This window comes from Plectropomus leopardus, chromosome 2 (genome assembly GCF_026936395.1).
Source record: "Plectropomus leopardus strain MGB_pleo_1.0 chromosome 2, ASM2693639v1, whole genome shotgun sequence".
Taxonomy (NCBI): Eukaryota; Metazoa; Chordata; class Actinopteri; order Perciformes; family Serranidae; genus Plectropomus; species Plectropomus leopardus.
Window position 1 is genome coordinate 40,984,000 of NC_142177.1, and position 19,080 is coordinate 41,003,079.

At 41.3% G+C, this 19,080-nt stretch overlaps 1 protein-coding gene across 1 annotated transcript; it reads right to left on the reverse strand.

Moving 5' to 3' along the window:
* Window positions 1-116: 116 nt before the first annotated feature.
* Window positions 117-19,068, reverse strand: uqcc1 (ubiquinol-cytochrome c reductase complex assembly factor 1). Its single transcript, XM_042510853.2, has 9 exons — window positions 18,852-19,068; window positions 17,398-17,505; window positions 14,124-14,231; window positions 11,231-11,303; window positions 10,685-10,742; window positions 9,344-9,452; window positions 5,750-5,827; window positions 4,257-4,370; window positions 117-1,061 (listed from the first exon to the last, which is right to left on the reverse strand). The coding sequence occupies exons 1-9, from the start codon at window positions 18,927-18,929 to the stop codon at window positions 927-929; spliced, it is 861 nt and encodes a 286-aa protein (XP_042366787.1). The 5' UTR covers window positions 18,930-19,068; the 3' UTR covers window positions 117-926.
* Window positions 19,069-19,080: the final 12 nt, after the last annotated feature.

Here is a 19,080-nt window from a genome sequence, read left to right on the forward strand (position 1 = left end):
AAAATGTTGGGTGTGTTTTGAAGAAAACATGTTTTCTTTAAGAATCACCAAAACATGACACAATTTACCAGAAACTTAAAAAAAACAACAAACAGAAATGATCAGTGGATATTCAATTTTTTTACATCCAGATAACATTTTTATTAATCCACTTTTTTAAAAACAGAAACATCTCATTGTTTTTAATACAGCGCCGACGTCTTTGAGAGCTCGGCTTCCTTCAGGTGTGAGAGCATCATGGGAGCAGAGGAGTTACACTACAGACCGCTGACAGACAGACAGACAGACGCTCCGCTGAAATCTGTCCTTTGTTTCCTAAAAGCGTCTAACTGGACCTGTTCAAGGTGAAACTTTATCAAACGCACAGTGAGGAGGCAGGGACAGAAAACGCCTCTGCAGGGGGGAGAGTGTAAACATGGAGGTATACAAAATACTTTATAAATACAGCGTGCCGTTCACGGAGGAAAAAAGAAAATATAAATACAGAGTGTCTTGTTCTCTTGGTGTTTTTCCCTCAACAGCTGAAGCGTTTGCAGAGAGGAAGCTGCAGAAGCTCTCAGGACCGACGGGAGGATGATGATGCATGGCATTTCCTGTTGTTTTTTTTGTTTTTTTGACTGGCTGGTTCGCTGACTGGCGGCTGAACGAGATGTGAGAATGATAATCCCTGACTGTCTATACTGCACCTCCAGAGGACCGAGGAGGAGACGAGTTTTGGGTAAACAAGAGGACAAAAAAAGAAATAAAGGAGTGGATGAGAAAACTACAGAAACAGACATTTAAAATCTGTATGTGACAGAAGACAGAGGAGAGAGAGGGGGAGGGAAACGTGATTTTAGGGAAAAAGGAGGACGAAAGATGGGAAAGTAAAGTGGGAGACAGAGGAGGACTTTGGATGAGAGGACACAGGAGCGTGTCTCGCCGTCTCACAGTCCCGTGTCGTTGTACGTGGGCGTGGCCACCTTCAGGATGCTCTGTGCGTTCTCCTCCAGCAGAGGGCGCCACTTCACCTCCCCCGTCAGCATCAGGTCCTCCCCGTCCAGAGCGTCGATGTACTGCATCTGCACACGACACCACACACGTCAACACCTCGAGCCTCACACGATGCACTCAAGTTCACCGCACACGTGGGAGGTCAAAGGTCACACTGACTGAACTTGAGCGTTTTTGAATCATGACTGAAATGTGCTGCAAACATCAAAAGTGCCGCCAGCTGCATTAAGTGTTGACCTGAGCCGACATCATTTCTGCCGTGCTTTTCACGTGCGTTTAAACCTCCCAGATCCGAGAAAAGTGGTTTGATTTCTTTTGAAAACGTGGAAAAAAACATTGATGAGCAACCTGCAAAGACATGTTTGGAAAACTGCACAAAAAAAGAGGGGACGAGAAAATGAGCTGTTAGGAGATTAAAAGATATTCAAAAAAAGGAAAAAATGTCCAGAAAACTGTATTTATTTTAAATATATATTTAAAATTATGTTACAAAAAAAGGTTTGATTTTTTTTTTCACACTTCAAGGTTATTCTCTTTTACGTAATTTTTTCAAAGTTTTACAAATTTGGTGATTTTGGTAGAACGGCTTCAGATCGCTGTCGGTCAGGCCTAAATATGACGTTCACTGACGGTGATATTTTCAGGTGGCTTCAAGCTAATCAATGAAGAGTTTGTCCTGTGTGTGTGTGTGTGTGTGTGTGTGTGTGTGTGTGTGTGTGTGCGTGCGTGCGTGCGTGCGTGCGTGCGTGCATGTGTGTGTGTGTGTGTGTGCGTGCGTGTTTGGCATGTTTAATGTCATCAGCAGGTTTTAATGTGACAGTTAACCCGACAAACCAGTCCACATTCCCTTCAGGTGTGTGTGTGTGTGTGTGTGTGTGTGTGTGTGTTTTAGTCATGAGAGACGTCATAACTTTATAACCAACACACACACACACACACACACACACACACACACACACACACACACACACACACACACACTTTACTGACTGATTGAGTTGGACACTGCTCCATGACCTTTGACACACCTGCATCTGTGCGTGCATACGTGTGTGTATGTGTGTGTGTGTGTGTGTGTGTGTGTGTGTGTGTGTGTGTGTGTGTGTGTGTGTGTGTGTGTGTGTGTGTGTGTGTGTGTGCGCGCGCGCGCGTCACTTGTTGTTTGTGTGACACAGCGGCGGCTTGTTCTCTCCGGAGCTCCTCAGCGTTAGAGAAAGCCGGAGGTAGACGAGTGACACAGATATTAAAAGTAGTGGGAGCACGAGGAGCTGATGTAAACAGAAACGTGCAGCGTGGAGATGAAAGGAGGTGAAGTTGAAAAGAAACAGGAGAGAGGAGGTCGTGGAGCACATGGCCCCGGCAGCACATGGAGGCCTGCAGGTGTGTTTTCAGTCTCACGGAGGGAAAGAAAATATACAGAAAGGAGAGAGGAGGAGGTGAGGAGGAGTGAGGAGGAGGTGAGGAGGAGTGAGGAGGAGGTGAGCGGTGCAGGAAAAGTGCTCGGAGGGGAGGAGGGGAGGAGGAAATGGGCAGAGTGTGGAGTCGTAGTAAAATCTCCAGATACTGAAAACTAAAATCTGCTCTGACATCAGCCAGGATTCATCTTCATTTATCGTCAGAGGACGACGTGCTCTCGTACTCGTACGTAACAAACACACTCCCACACGTGTGTTGAGTGTGAGCTCGAGCGCCGCGTGCTGGAGAGGAGCTGCGTGTTGGGAAGAGGAATTAGCAAACTGAGAAAAGGAGGAAAATAAATCGAAATGTAGCGGTATGTCTTCTTTTACAGCATTAAAAACGGCGTTTTGTGTGAAGACGTTTCGTTTGTTTTAGCTAGCCGAGCTAACATGAAGCAAAGCTAGATCATAATTTAAGATAATGAGGCTATGACGGCTAGAATTAATGTTTATGAATCATCTGAGTGTGAAACCAGTGACGTATGGGGTTAACTGCTGCTACCCAGTAAGAACGTTCGACACGCTGTGCTCAAATTAGCCGACCAATACGGACAAAAACGACTCATACTGTTGGGCATGTGTAACGATACGAGCCTTTCACAGACACGTCGGAGCTTATCGGCATCGGCATTTATTTTTTCCGAAATGCAGCAATAACAAAACTGTTTTTACAGACCAAATAACGCAGAAAACGATGCCTGGGAGGTTTAGAAATGATCAGTGAGTGACTGATACTGAACAGCACTGATGTTTATTTAGTTATTTATTAAATTATATTTATTCTTTAATTAAGTGGTCAGTAAAGAGCATTCAGTACTGATGCGTATTTTATTTTTATATTCTTTATTTGAACTGTCAGTGAAGACTGATGCTGAACACAAACAGGACCGATGTTTATTTATTCTTTACATTTGTTTGTGTCTGACGTTCAGTAAGTAAATGGTTAAACAGAAGTTGTTTAAGAAAGCAGCCTCCTGAGTACTTTTGCAAAATCACATCTGTGCAAAACACATAGAAATGATCCATTTTCATTCCAGTTCAAAAATTCACTATATCAGTCACCATATCGGTAATCGAAGAATTTTGCCGCTATAAAATCAATATCGGTCCCACAAACCTCATATCTGTCGGGCTCCAGTCTAACTGTACTGCAGCCTCTTATTTCATCAATGCATAATCATAACGAGGGAATAACTGATGCACTGCAGCAGTTGTTTGTCCCACTCTGTCTGCTGTAGTCAAATCTCGCCTACAGCCGGCCACGTTTTCTTGTTACTGCAGCGATGCTGAAACTGAGCTCAGTGAGCGCTGAAGGAAACTACACACACAGCACACTGCAGATCAGACGACAGCAGCCTCATTTCGCTGTATTCTTCCTCTGCTGTCAGATATCAGGTGCCTTTATTTATGACTGATGGCTGGACATTGCGGTTGCGGCGAAATATTGCCGCCTATTCGGCTGGAAATTACAAATAGCTCCTTTAAATCACTGGCATAAAGTCGGATTCAGTTGTGACTCGACGTTTCCTTTAACCTCCACTTCACACACTGTCTTAGTTAATCACCTCCAAACCTGATCAGTTCATGTTCCAGAGGGGCAGGGAAGAATGTAATGTGGTAAAAGAGCCGAAATCTGATTCGTGTACAGCATTGGGGCGCTTCACACACACACACACACACACACACACACACACACACACACAAACACACACAAACACACACAAACACACACACAGACACACACAAACACAAACACACACACAAACACACACACACACACACACAGCGAGTAGAAGCTGGACACACCTGTTTGCGTACGTATTCCACCATGAGCTCCAGCTGTTTGGGGTCTTCACATGTACAGTTGAACAGATTTCTCCACAGAGCTGCTGCCAGCACGCAGTCATCAGACAGGATTCCCTGCAGACGCAGACGCAGACACATACACACACACACACACACACACACACACACACACACACACACACACACACACACACACTTGTTTAACTATTGATCCTCTAATGTTACAATAGCTTTTTTAATATGTTTGCTATCAGTAGCCGGATGTCCAGTAACACTCGAATTCTGCAAAATGAAATAGTGGATACAACAATGGAAACACGTCAATTCACTTTCTTTTTTTTTTTTGAAAAAGCCATATGTGGCGAAACTGCAATAAAGACACTTGTTTTGCTTTCGCAGGTCACATGAAGGGGGTCGACTGATATCGTTTTTTCAGGCCCGACACTAATAATTAGCACCTCACGAGACTGAAAACTGATATTTGGAATCGACATGCATTTACAAAAACAATGAAAATATTTCTGTCAAAATTTTTTAAATGTAACAAACTTTGTTTAAATGCCTTTAGCAAATTTGATCATAACATCATAAACAGCATGTTTCCTTAAATTTTTTTTGTATAAACTTCAAAATTTACATGAAAGCAATGAATAAAAAAAGCTCTCTGAGGTTTTACAAAATTAAAGTTTCTCCCATGCTGACACTTTCTTTGCATGATTTGCAGACTGCGTTCTCTGCTGTTGGTTGAGAGCGACATGCACACTTTTTTATTAATTAATTGTATAAGCGATTATCATAGTAAAACACTGACACAGATAATCAGCAAAATGCCAAATATCGGCCCTGGTAATCGACCAGGCCGATAATCCATCAACACCTACACATGATGCTGTGAGGTCACATGATGCTGTGAGGTCACATGATGCTGTGAGGTCACATGATGCTGTGAGGTCACATGATGCTGTGAGGTCACATGATGCTGTGTCTATGTACTTGTCAGTAGGAACTGACTCCTTCATGATTCAGCAGGAGCTACAAGAGCTGTTATTGCATCACATAACTCTGAGAAAGTTTTAAATCCACAATTCCTCTGTGAAATTATGGACTACATCTCCCATAAATCCCTCATACGTGGATGCTCCCACGTATAAGGGGCTCGCCTTTCCATCATGGCTCCGTAACACGCCTACGTGGCCTTGGATTGGAAATAATGACGGCTAATGGGGGTGGCTGCAATAGAAATAAAGCTGCTAATGTTTTGAACATCTATCACCATGGTTACTGGGATGTTATCACCAGAGGAGAAGTCACACAACATCACTCAGTGGAAACACAGTCAGCTCATCATTGTGTTTTATCCACATTTCCAAAATATCGCTTAAGTTTTGACCAAATCTGTTATGGAAACTGGCCTAGTGAGCACAACTGGCTGAAAGTTAAAAATCAGCCCTTTGATGCGTTTATTTAAGTGTGCAAAACAAAGCATCTCTCACCTCATCGTATCCAAATATTGCGGCGTAAAACGTCTCCGTCATCGCCTTCATTCCTTCCTTTCTTTGGATGGCATCGATCTATAAATGATAATACAAAGAGACAGAAAATTCAAAGAGAGCACAGCAGAAATATGTAAAACTGCTGCTGGATTGATGTTGGATCAACAAACACCGTCCTCTTATTTCATTTTTCTCTCTTTCACCTCTTTCTTCTGAGCCACTGAGGTTTAAAGGAAATAACTGATGAGCCACATTCTCTTTCTGATGAATCACAGCAGCTTCATTAAATGAGTCTCCTGTAAGTTCGTCTCAAGGGCGGAGCTGAGACGCAGCAGCGGTTCAGCATCACACGGTGAGCTCAGCGAGAGCGAAGCTGCAGACTTGGGTTAGTTTCAGCTGGTTGCAGCAGTAATTATGAGGCTGGAGAAAATGACCAATGTTTTTACTGCTGCTGACCACAATTAGCATGAAACCTGAGAGCAACTCCAATCACTGGAGCTGTGAGTGTGTGTGTGTGCTGTAAAAATACATGTGCTGCTGCTGAGGTAGAGACAGACAGACAGACACACACACACACACACACACAAAATCAGATATCAGTTCCCTAAACATACATCCACTGTAATGCACAAGTGATCCAAAACCACAACTTTACCAATAAAATCAGTGTTAAACTCTGCTGAGTCACAGTCACTGGTCCTTGAAGGTCAGAGGTGAGGACCTTTAAATTACATAATCTTTTTTTCTCCATAAAAAAAGTTGTTTTTTTGCATTTGCTCAACATTTATTTATTTTTTATCATATAATTGTAATTTTTATTTTTCTCTTTGGGTTTTTGTTTGACTGTTTAATCACTCTGGGGCTCAGCACCAAATTATTTATCTCTGACATGCTTGAGACATATGAACCTTTGAGGGCCCTCAGGACATCCGGGGCCTCAGGACATCCCGGGCCCTCTGGACATCTGGGGCACTTCATAATCATTTCTTAATTTAGTAATTAATTGTACCTTTTATATCTTTTCTCTTTACTCTTATTGTAAATCTGTATCTTTTATTATATGTTTATATTTTATCGCTGTGTAAAGAACTTTGAATTCCCCTTTGAATGAAATGTGCTATACAAATAAAGCTACCATGCCTTGTTGATTATATTCTTTTGCATTTCATTTGTTGACATAAACCTCTGAAGATGGACCACCAGACTTCAGAACGGTTTCACCTGGACCTGGACCTGGACCTGGAGCCGGGCTCAAACTGATAAACATTTTTTTTTAATTCTCTGCCTTGTGCAGCACATCGGGATATACATGCAAGTGTATGTACACATGCTGACAGAAGTTCACATGTGCAGCTGTGAAAACACGCACGCACGCACACACAGACACACACAGACACACACAGAGACACACACACACACACACACACACACAAGTACGTCCCCCCCGTGCCCCGCCCAATGCATGCATGCACACACACCAAGAGTGACCTCACAAACCACACTGTAATTTCTCATTTCTGACCTCTTTCTGTCACACGAAGCAAAAATGAGCAAAACTAAAGACCTCAGATGTAGAAAAGCGCGCTGAACTTTGGCTCCACGTCAACCGTCCCACTCGCTTAAAATCACACACAATGCAGATTTATTTTTTTTAGTTTTTAGCTGCCACCTTGATTATAAGAAAATCGAAGTGATTTGGATTTCGTGTTTTTCTAGTTATCCTGACCTCCTGACCCCGGATTCGTTTAGGGCCTCTGGGCTGGGATATATGAATAAGAATTTTGATGATTGCACAGAAGATATTAATTCAGTCAATAAATGGATGATACATAATCCCACCAACCCTAAAAAACACTTTTCACCTACTTTTTCCTGAAAAAATTTTAAAAAATAATGATTATTTCAGAAGGTTACTGACAAGAAATGATTTGTATGTTTATTTCTGGGAAAATGTGGGATTAAATGGGTTAATATAAGTTAACAGGTGCAAAAGTGCATGGACTGATGAGTGACTGTGAGCAGTTTTGTTTGTTGCAGCTCTTTAAGAATCAAATTTTAAAAAGTCAAACACAAATACAAAAGTAAGTGTAGTGTGTTCTCCCCAGTGAACTTTGAGGGTTCATTCCAGTATAATTTGAGCATGAGAAAGCCTTTCTGAGAGCGACATGCGAGCAAAGCCAAGATTTCAGCCTGTGATGTCAATGAGCGACACTTCCTGGAGCTGCTCCACTGAGAAAGAATAGAGGCACGACTCTGTGGACACGGCGACCGCGGCCAGAGTCGCTCTCCGGGGATTTGACTTCACTTTCTGCCTGAGAACTGTTGGCACAATTATGCTGATGTAAAACTTTAAACAAACACAACCGGCATCCTATGTAGCATGCAATGGCACGAATAAAACTTAATGCACTGTTGCATCAGCCCGAGGCGGAAATGTTTTGAAAATAATGAATATTTATTTAACAGAATGACGTTCGGTTGTTGTCAAGCGGCGCCGCAGTTTGGAAGCCATTTGTTTTATATTTGTGGGTTTTTAGGGGCACAGCACTACAACCAATCAGGCGTCTGGAACTGAAATACTGAAAGTAACCAGAAACACACTCGTGTTTAACAGAAGTTTTAGTGTGACGCGTTTCATCGTATTAATAAAGACGTCTTTGTCGGGATCAGGTAACATATTTTTTTAAGGAAGTGTGTGACTGCAGGAGCACTGCTGTCCATCTTTGTGATTTTATTCATGTTAGTTTTCAGGTTTCATTTGGCTGATTTAAACGTTTTTTAAACTGCTTTGATGTTAAGTCAAACACCACACTTGGACTGGTTTATCAAATCTGCCACACTTGACTCAGCATCCGCTCCTGAGTGGAATATTTTAGCCTAGTTTCCGGTTGTCCAGTCCTTTTGGTTCCTGAAATTTCACCGGGGTATACGGTATATGACGCTTTTGTGCGGCGGTAACGGTCACGTAAGAATGACGAGACTTAATTGCCTCGTTAACTCATAAAACACACTTCATTCAAACTATGGGGAGAGTGATACTATGTAGAATATACACAATGTATCGCAGCTTTTTCCACGTGCGATATATAAAATGACTAAATGCAGACTGACAGATTTTAGTTGTTTAAGACTAAAAATGGACTGAACAAAACAATGCTTTCTGTCACAATGTTTTATCTTTCGACGCTGTGGGTGAAAGTTTCCGTTAGCAATTTTAAATGTGCTTCTATGAGGCTGCATATAGTGGAACTATTGTCACATGACATTACTGGTATACAGACATCAGGTTAAGGCTGCTGTGTTTAGGAAATACAAACCCCGTGCGTTATGGCAGGCATGCTGTGCATCAGGCTGCATGTGTGCTGTGATGTAGTGCATGTACAGTATGTGTTTATGGAGGAAATGCTGTTATTTGATCTTGAGGGTTTAATCCTGCTGGATGACCAGATGATTTCCAGTCAGCGCGTGCACACGCGCACGTACGCACGCACGCACGCACGCGCGCGCACACACACACACACACACACACACACACACACACACACACACACACACACACACACACACACACACACACAGAGAGAGAGAACCTACCCCCATGATTTTGCTCCTCTGCTCGACATCCTCCCACATCGAGTGGACAATGTAACGGCACATGTACTTCCCTTCTCTGCCCTCCTGACGCATCCGCACCAAACACATCCTGACAGCGACAGAAGAGGAGGAAACACAAAGTGACAGAGTCTGAGGATCGGTGTTAACAAATAAAGCCTCCTGCAGACTGACAGATTTCTGCAGTTCCAACATGGATCTTAATAAACTTATGGATAATATCAAGTTTGATGTGTGCAGACCATGTAATGACAACACGTACTGAATCACAGGTGTGAAATATGTCCATCAATGTCAATATGCATCAACAAAACATCCTCCACTTGTACAAACTGGCATGTGTGTATATTTGTATGCAGCTAGGTATGTATGTGTACGCATATATATATATATATATATATATATATATATATATATATATATATATATATATATGGGCAGGCGCGACGCGTTGGCTTAATCGAATACTTAAATACGTCTTTTCAGGTAACATGCATCGACGCGTTGCACCGTTTCACACAGCACGCGCCATGAAAGCATGAGAGCATGAGCAGAGCTAAGCGTGTTGTTTTTGTTTCGCCGCCCATGTTATCAGGTTAGAGCGTGCACACTGCTCGCCCGAGCAACGCCTGTCAGGCGCGTCTGAGCTGCGTGTCAGCTGCAGAACATCTGAAGAAACGGTAGCTTGCCGTTTTTATACACGTAACGTGCGCGTTTGTCAGCAGGAATAGACTGCTGATGAACTGAATGATTATACTGACTCTGTACCTCTTTATACTGCAGTTTAAAGTCTCTGTCACAGAGACGAGGAAATTCAAAGATGTTTGTTTTAACTCAACTTCCTTGCTTCCCTTTCAAAACAAAAGTTATCTGACTGTGTCTCTGTGGACAGAATGCCATCAGCTGCTGATACAATGCATTTTATTTTATGCATTATATAAAAATGAAAAGCTCCATCTTAAACAAACTTTAGGTAAATATAAGCACATTGTGCTGATAATAGTCCAACCTCTCCTGACTGCAGGACTCTGACTTCAGCTTCTGTCAAACTTCTGTGCTATTAATCATTTTACTCAGGAATTAAAAACTTTTGAGTCGGCCTACTTCTCCTATAGCTGCCAACAGCCTGCCAATATATCACTAATATATTTGCTATTTCAGTGCCTCAGCTCATGGCGAGAGCAAATAAAACTCCTAAGCAGAAAGACCCGCCTGCAGCTTCCACTGAGGATCAGGAGATTGACAGTAAGGAACAAAAAACACCAAATATATATGTGTGTGTGTGTGTGTGTGCGTGTGTGTGTGTGTGTGTGTCAAACTCACCACACATGCAGCTGCGCTACCAAGAACCAAGAGTTGAGTGTGTCGGGGAGGGAACACTCTGAAACACACACACAGCGATAACCAAAGTTACTCACATGTTTATTTGTTTGTTTTTTCATCTTTTACAGTATTTCTAAGCTGCAACTATAAGGTCCAGCGTGCCAGATTTAGAGGACTTTAGTGGTGTCTAGTGGTGAGGCTTGCAGACTGCAGCCAGCTGTAGCTTCTCCTGGTGAGAATTTCTTGAGTGTTCATTGTTGAGGAAGTTTTAACAGGAAGCTAAATTAATCACAAATATCGTTTTCTGTCCAACCAGCTGATTTAACCAGGAAAAACACTGAATAAAGACATTTCACGTTTAAAAAACAATCACAATTTTTCTGACACTGCTCGTCCTGGAGGGGCTTCTGACTAAAAACATGAACGCCCTTATCTGACACCAGTGTTTGTCTCAAAGCAAACCACTTTCTCTGTTTAATGATTTGTTTACGAGTGTATCTGTTCCTGATTGGCTGTCGGAGCGTCTCTCAGCTGCTCTACACTTACTCTCAAAGAAGTCGTCGTAATTGATTCTCTCGACGCAGCACGTGTACATACGCAAGGCAGCAATCTTGATTTTCTGTGGAGACAAAAGGGGGAAAAAGTCAGTACCATCATCAACAAATTTAATACGTATTCTTCAGCTTTTAAGAAATATTATTTAATAATACATTATTTCAAATTTTGAGGTACTACTCTTGTACTTTTCACAGATTTCTTGCTAACCTCCGGGTCATTTCTTAGTTTGTTGCTCTTTACTTTCTTCCCATGTTTTTGAATAAAATAAATCAATTTTGCCCAGGTCTCACAAGGTTAAATAAAATAGTACTGATTAAAAAAATAAATAAAAAGGAAATGATGGACATGTGGATTTTATGAAGTTTTTAATTGTGGTAAACTAAACTAAACTAAACTAAAATGTTTATCCTAATGTTTTCTATAGCACCTTTCTAGGTGCTTTACAAAAAAAAAGAAAAGCTATTTCCAGAATTTGATTACATCCATGATGCTGATAGCTGTAGTTTTTTTTCGTGGGCTGCCACAAACACACACATCTAACTGGAGGAACTGAACGGAGAAAACAAGAACACAGAAGGCAGCAAAGCCCTCTGAGCAGAAACAGGACATGAGATCAGAGGTGTGTAAGTGCTCACGCCAAACGCTGCCAAGCCGGCGAGAAGCCCGGCACTTTGCTAGATGGCACAACAGCACACATTCCTCTGCACATACGCCACCTCTCTGACTGTTCGGCCAAAACCTCCCACAGAACCAGCCCGACCGTGGCTGCAGATCTTTACTGATGGGCACATTCTCAGAAAACACACTCACTACAAGGGTGTGATGTCAGTTACCAAAAACCAAAACAACGTTAACACAACTATTAGGACTTTATCAACATCTTGCCAGCGCACATTTCAAACTATTTCCCTGATTGTTGGATGTGTTAACAATCAGTAGTCAGTTAATTGTTAATAAATGACGTAACACAGAGTGCATGTTGTTCCATAATTACAGCGCTTGTAAAGGACTGCGGAGGCTCACAATCGCCACAAAATACAGGCAAATAAATAAAATTCATCTAGAGTAACCCTTCGTAACCTGCAGAAATTGGTTTGACATATTCACAAAAAAAGTATAAAATTTAAAAAGCATCACCTAAGAATAAGCCAAAAACTACTTTAAAAAGTGTAGTATTATATTATATAAAGTATTATAAAGAGTATATATTAAGTATAAAGTATATTTCTTTTATCTGTAACATAATTATTTATATAAAATCATAAATCACCTGTTTTGGGGGGTAATTTTCTAATAATCCTCCCCTCTTTTTTAAAAACTAATTTTTAACTAATTAATTTCTTGCCGTTTGTGAGACATTTCTTGCCAAGTGGGTCACTGCCTTTTTTCCCCATGTTTTCAAAAGAAATCAAATCAATTTGCTTGCTTTCAAAGGGTCAAACAGCTTCTGAAATGCATCTTAACATCACACAATAAAGACTCGCTTGACAAAATAATTCCCTTCCTGAAAACCACTGAACTCAACTCAAAACTTTCCAGGCCTGGAAATTGCTTATTGTAAATTCCATGACTTTTTCCAGTTTTTCATGACCATTGGAAACCTGTATTGTTATTTAATTAATTTTAGTTTGAGGAAAGTCTGATGCTTCTACCTTGCTTTCAATAAAATGCGAGTAACCCCCCCCCTCCCAAAAAAACCCCAGCATCTAGTGCATGTCCTATCAGAGTGATAATCTGACTGCATATAAAAGCAGTGTGTGTGTGTGTGTGTGTGTGTGTGTGTGTGTGTGTGTGTGTGTGTGTGTGTGTGTGTGTGTGTGTGTGTGTGTCTGTGTGCGCAGCTGTGAGGGTGTGTTTGGGTCTGTGTGTATGTGTTCACATGCTGTGAAGAATATCTCTGGCGGACAGCTCATAATTTAAGCTCCCTGCTGGGAGGTTGAAGCTCCTCTGTCCTCTGACAACCACACACATACACATACACACACACACACACACACATACATACACATACATACACACACACACACACACACACACACACACACACACACACACACACAGGAGTCATATAACTGTCCTCTGAACACAGAAAAAAACCTGAGTGACAGCAGCGCTCTGTACATTTGCAAACATTCATTTCACTTATCTGCCTAAAGGTGGTGAACTCACACCTGTTGTTTGTTATTAATAACTTATTAAATGGGTTATTTTTCTATAAATAGCAGGTACTAGGCTGTAATTGTTACGTCACACTTGTGTTTTTTATTATCTGTCTCTCCTCTGCTTCTTGTTTCAAAGCCTTTAAACTCTTGAAGTATAAGATTCAAAGCTTTGGATGTACGGCAACACTGATGTGTCTGTTTAAAGCTTGAGGTTCTGGCTGTGACACAGAAAAGCTGATGTACAGATAATCCTAAAAATGCAAGGCTACCATTGTTCAGCAAATAAAAATATACATGTTTTCCATACAGACTGCTTTACGGACTGCTTTAATGAAATAAGAGCGCAGAGTTTCAGAAGCAGAGCGACCCGCTGGAGGATACTGTAGACTTGCTGAGACTGCTTATTTTGTCATTTTCTCTTGATTTTGTGGTCATTTTTCCTTTTTTACTTCCATATTTCATTTTTCCTCACCGGCCTGGCCAACTATCAGGGCAGATATTTGGGATGTTGCTGATTATCTGTATTGGCGTTTTATTTTAATGATGGCGGCTTACGTTAATGAATTAAAAAGTACAGAGAAAGTGTCAGCATGGGATGAATTTTTGCTCTGTAAAAGCTCAGGGAGCTATTTTTAATTATTCATTTTTTAAATTTTTTTTTACTTGACTTTGAAAAAAAAACTTTCTGTATATGATCGCCCATTACTCCCATTACTCACCCATTTGTTGTATTTCAGAGGTCCGGTGAAGCCCATGGCCTCAATGAGCTTCGTGAAAGCGCCGACTTCTTCCTCTGAGTGCTGAGGCGTCTCCTTCACGCTGCAGAGCTGCGGGTCAGACATGGAGAAGCAGTGAGAGGAGGATCACAGTACAAACATTTTTACAGACAAATTTCCACCACTTTTCCACTACTTTAAGGCAAATTATAAAATTCATACATTCTCTGAAACAACTACTGATACTCATTTTCAGTTCTTTTTCATGACTATGTCTCATGAAAATGCAATTTTTAGAGAAAAAATCTGGCTTTTTTTCTTTTTTTTCTCTTTTTAATTTTTGATAATTTTTTTAAGAAAACATGCCATGGATTAGGAGGGCATGTTTTCTTTAAAAATCACCAAAAACGATACTATATATCAGTCAGCAAATGTAAAAACAAAAGTTATCGTTGGATTTTCAAATTCCGGACAGTCCTTGAACGCATAATGTGTTATTATACAGAGACAAAATTTCATGACTTTTCCAAAACTTTCAGGGTATACTTAGTTTTCCAAAACTCATCTAGGCCTGAAAATTGCAAACTCCACAGCTTCAATTTTTTCATGACCGTACAAACCCTGGAGGATGAAAAACAGCATGAAAGAAGCGCTGACAGGAAGAACACAAGTTAGAGGAAACAGAAGAAGAAAGGAGGAAGAGTGACGGAGTGAGGGAAAGATGAGGGATAAAGTGCATGAGATAAAGAGATAAAGGGTTTTATTTGAAGGAGAAAAGTGAAAAAACAAGGTGAAGTCAAACAAAGATGAAGGGAGTGAAAACAGCGTTGACAGAGATGACACAGCTTAGAAAGTACTCCTTTCACAGATCAGATATTCATGCAGTACAAATACTGCGTGACCCTCATTATATCATCAGCCATCATACAGCCTCACTCACACGCAAGCACACAACCCTCCGTATGACGACACACACCTGGGGAACATGGCCTTTACTGGGCGAGCGCAGCTGCTGAGTAAATTACGATACTGACCTATTCTGAGCTGCATGTTGTCTTCGCGGCCTGACAGTTTTATTACTGCCACCGTGACCTCGGTTCATCAACATAAATATCAGACACAGATAATCTGCTGTGGTCCTGTTTGGTAGCGGGGCCGAGCGGAGCAAACCCGAGACAAACCGCAGCCACGTCTCGTTCTGAGCTGATAAATCACGCGCTGAGCTGCTCCACATATGCGTGACTGCGGTGCTTTTGTGACTTGCAGGTGAATCTTCGTGGCCAGAAAACAGCCTTATTTTACTGTTTCTGTATTTTATTTGCCCCTGATGCAAACCCAACGTTTCCTGCTGCTTTGCATCAACAGTTTTCTAGCGCTGTACCCGACTCAGAATTAGATTTGGTTATTCAATAAGAATATCTGACTATTTGTTACTCTCTTTTAATATAGAGACTAGCCCTTTTGACACACAGATGGCGCTATGAAGCCGCTACAAAGTCCTTTGCATTTTTACACAGCACCAAACGACAGTGGCATCATGCAGCTCCAGTGTGATTTTAGACAACATGCCAGCATCGTGGAATCATAACAGGCGTGACAGAATGACATTTAACACGACAGCGTCTGCCTCTAGTGCAGTGATACTCAACTTACGGTCCATGGGCCAAATCTGGCCCCAAGTAGGGTGTCAGGTGGCCCACCAAACCATTTTCTAATTCACAATAAAAATAAAATGATTGACACTGAGAATTGTTTTTGTACTTTTAGTATCCATTAGGTGTCAGAGAGCATAAAACAGCTTCAAAATAGAGCTTGTTGATCAAAAAAAGTGCCAGTGGAGGATCCCCGTAGGGCGGTGTGGGGCATCCTCCACTGAAACTTTTGTCCTAAAATCCTGAGACTGTCCAGAAATTTTAGAAATTTTCTAAAATCCTAGAAATGTTTTCCTAGAAATCCTAGAATTTTTTTTGCATTTTTGCCTTTATTGGATAGGACAGAGTAACAGCGTTAAATGGGGAGAGAGAGAGGGGACAACATGCAGCAAAGGGCCGTGAGCTGGACTCGACTCCACGGCCGTAGCGGCAAGGACACTGCCTTCATACATGGGGCTCCTGCTCTATCCACTGATCCACTGGATGCCCCAAATCCTAGAAATGTCTTGGAATCCTAGAAACGTGCTACAACCCTCGAAATTCCCCAAAATCCTGGAAACTTCCTAAAAACCTGGAAATTCCCTAAAATCCCAGAGGAGTCCTAAAATCCCTAAAAATGTCCAGAAATACCAGAAATGTCCCAAAATCCTAGAAATGTTTAAAATCCTAGAACCATGCTTAAATCCTTGAAGAGTCCCAAAATCCTGGAAATATACTAAAATCCTTGAAATGTGAGAAAATCCTGGAAATGTCCTGAAATCCTAGAAACGTGCGAAAATCCTAGAACTGACCTGAAATCCTGGAAATGTCTTAAAATGCTAGAAATGTCCCAAAGTCCTAGAAATGTCTTGAAATCTTAGAAATGTGCAAAAATCGTGGAAATGTCCTAAAATCTGAGAAATGTCCCAAAGTCCTAGAAATGTCCTCAAAACCAAGAACTGTTCTGAAGTCTTAAAAATGTGCTAAAATCCTGGAAATATCCTAAAATCCTAGAACCTCGTATGTGGCAGCTGCGACTGGCCCCTGGTCTGCCGTGTTTTTGTGGCCCCTGAGCAGAGCAGGTTGAATAATTCTGCTCTTGTGTGACACGTGACAAACACGATGGCTTTATGAACAATAACAACGGCATAACTTGTCCGTCACAGTGAAGTCTCTGTTATATGGCGTCTGAGCTCATCCTCTGCTCGGAGGGTGAGAAGTTCCCAAATCTCACTGTTTTCCAAGTTAGAGGAGATTTTCTTCACTGAGTTAACCCTTCACTGCTACTAGCTGCTTTTTGAACCTTGCAGGTCGTGCGCATAACACATGGTCAAAACATCACACCTGAACCGCCCATGATCCCGTCCTGCGGATATTTCGCTCAATACGGATCATCATCAGACCTGAAAGTCAACAACTCACACCCAAGTTCTTATTTTGTGTTCGATCTGCTGTGAAAAAAAAGACCAAATGGCCGAAGAAATAAGGAAATATTCGACGCTACTTTGTTAACTGATAACGGCTGAGTCACATTCATACCTGCAAACTTAGGGAATATCTGCATGTACAGAAAAATAAATGTTTAATTTAATTCAGAAATCCCTACATCTACATTTCTGTGTGTGTGTGTGTGTGTGTGATGTTACCTGCGTGCTGATGTGCAGTGTCCGACATGGTGTTACAGAGGGTGAGGAGACTCTGGCCAGCTGACAAGATACTAAAGCTCTGGCAAGACAGGCTTCTTGATTTGACACCTGGACGCAGAGAAGACATACAGGAGGGACGATCAGACACACGATATCACATACAGCAGCTTTCTATGTATTACTGTCAACTTTGTTAGAAATAAACAACTTAAATTTGTTTAAATCTACTGAAATCTGTTGTTTATTATCAAACTTTGCTGTGTTATCCTCTAAACAAGAGAGGGGGAAGCCCAAATAGGTGTTATGGTAAACTTTGTGAAACAATGTAAGTTTAAGTTGTTTTAAATTACTAAAATTCGTTGTTTATTGTTAACATTTGCTTCTTTATCCTAAAAAAATGAAAGGCCCACAATGGTTTTATTCTGGTCTTTGTTAAAAATGTGAGTTTTAAATGTGTTAAATGATCAGAATTTGATTTTTATTCAAAAAAAAAATAAAAAATAGTGATTCAAATATTGTGGGTTTCTATACATTTCAGTGTTCACAGTGTTTTTCTTAAACACTGTGATTTTTTAATTGCATTATTTTGTTGTTTAAGCATTAAAAAGGGAGATCGGAAAACCAAAATATAGCATGTTTCTATGCATTAATGATGACTTTGTAACACATAGAGAGTTTAAAATGTTTAAAATGACTTATATTTGATTTTTATTATGGGAATTAGCTGTTTTATCCAATAACAAAAGACAAGCTCAAACAGGTTTTATGGTGACTTTTGTTAAACAATGTGTTTAAAATGTTTGTTATGACCAGAATCTGTTGTTTAAATCTTTACAACAGAAAAAAACAATGAGAGGTTTCATGATGATTTTTCTTTTTCATCCTCTGAAAAAAGAGAAGGAAAAGCCCAAGCAGGCTTTATGGTGAAATTTGTTAAACAATGTGAGTTTTATACATTTTAAATTGCTGAAATGTGTTGTTTTCGCCTCTTAAGCAAAAGAAAATGCCCAAATTAAACAGGTTTCTGTGTGAAACTGTTGGTTTTGTTCAGTGTGTCAGTAAAAGTAGGTCAGCGGACGTGATGTTTCCATCACAGACCGGAGAGTGTCTCCGTGTCCGGTACCGTCAGTGACGTTAGATAACCGGCACGGTGAAGTTCACCGGCACAAACCAGCTGTCAGTGCTCACTGGGAACCAGTTAATCTGTTTAAGGTGAAGCTAACTCCTGTGAGCGCTGCTGCTGGTTTGTGATTAACCAACAAACAAACACAAACACACACGTTTCTTTGCTTCTTCTTCTTATTGTCACTAAGATTTCCGGCCTTTATGTGTGTTTTATGCCACATAACGTTCAGTCACGTTTACAGTAACAGGGTTTTTTTGTTGTTTTTGTCGGTTAAAGTGAACTTAAATCCCGTTAGCCGCGGAGCTAACGTTAGCCGCCGTGTCGTTACCTTTCCGGCGGCGGCGGCTCTGGACGCGCTCCCGTTAAAGATGCTTCTGACGGCGGACTGCAGCGGCCGCCGATACATGGCTGTGTCTGTGGTTCCCCCAAAATCACGGCCGAGAAGCGGGCTGCCACTTCACCGCGGCTCCGCGCACAGAAACCTTCAGTTTGGTAACAGCCGCTGCTTCCTCCGCTCCTCCTCCTCAGCAATGTCAACGGAATCTGTCCGGCGCCCA

Bases quoted from the DNA above. Each gene is read 5' to 3' on its own strand.
- uqcc1 (XM_042510853.2), bottom strand. From the start codon at position 18,929: ATGTATCGGCGGCCGCTGCAGTCCGCCGTCAGAAGCATCTTTAACGGG. The intron at 5,828-9,343 runs GTAGGTTCTCTC...TATCATTTATAG, and splicing joins AGAGGAGCAAAATCATGGGG to ATCGATGCCATCCAAAGAAA. The intron at 4,371-5,749 runs GTGAGAGATGCT...CTGCGTCTGCAG, and splicing joins CAATATTTGGATACGATGAG to GGAATCCTGTCTGATGACTG.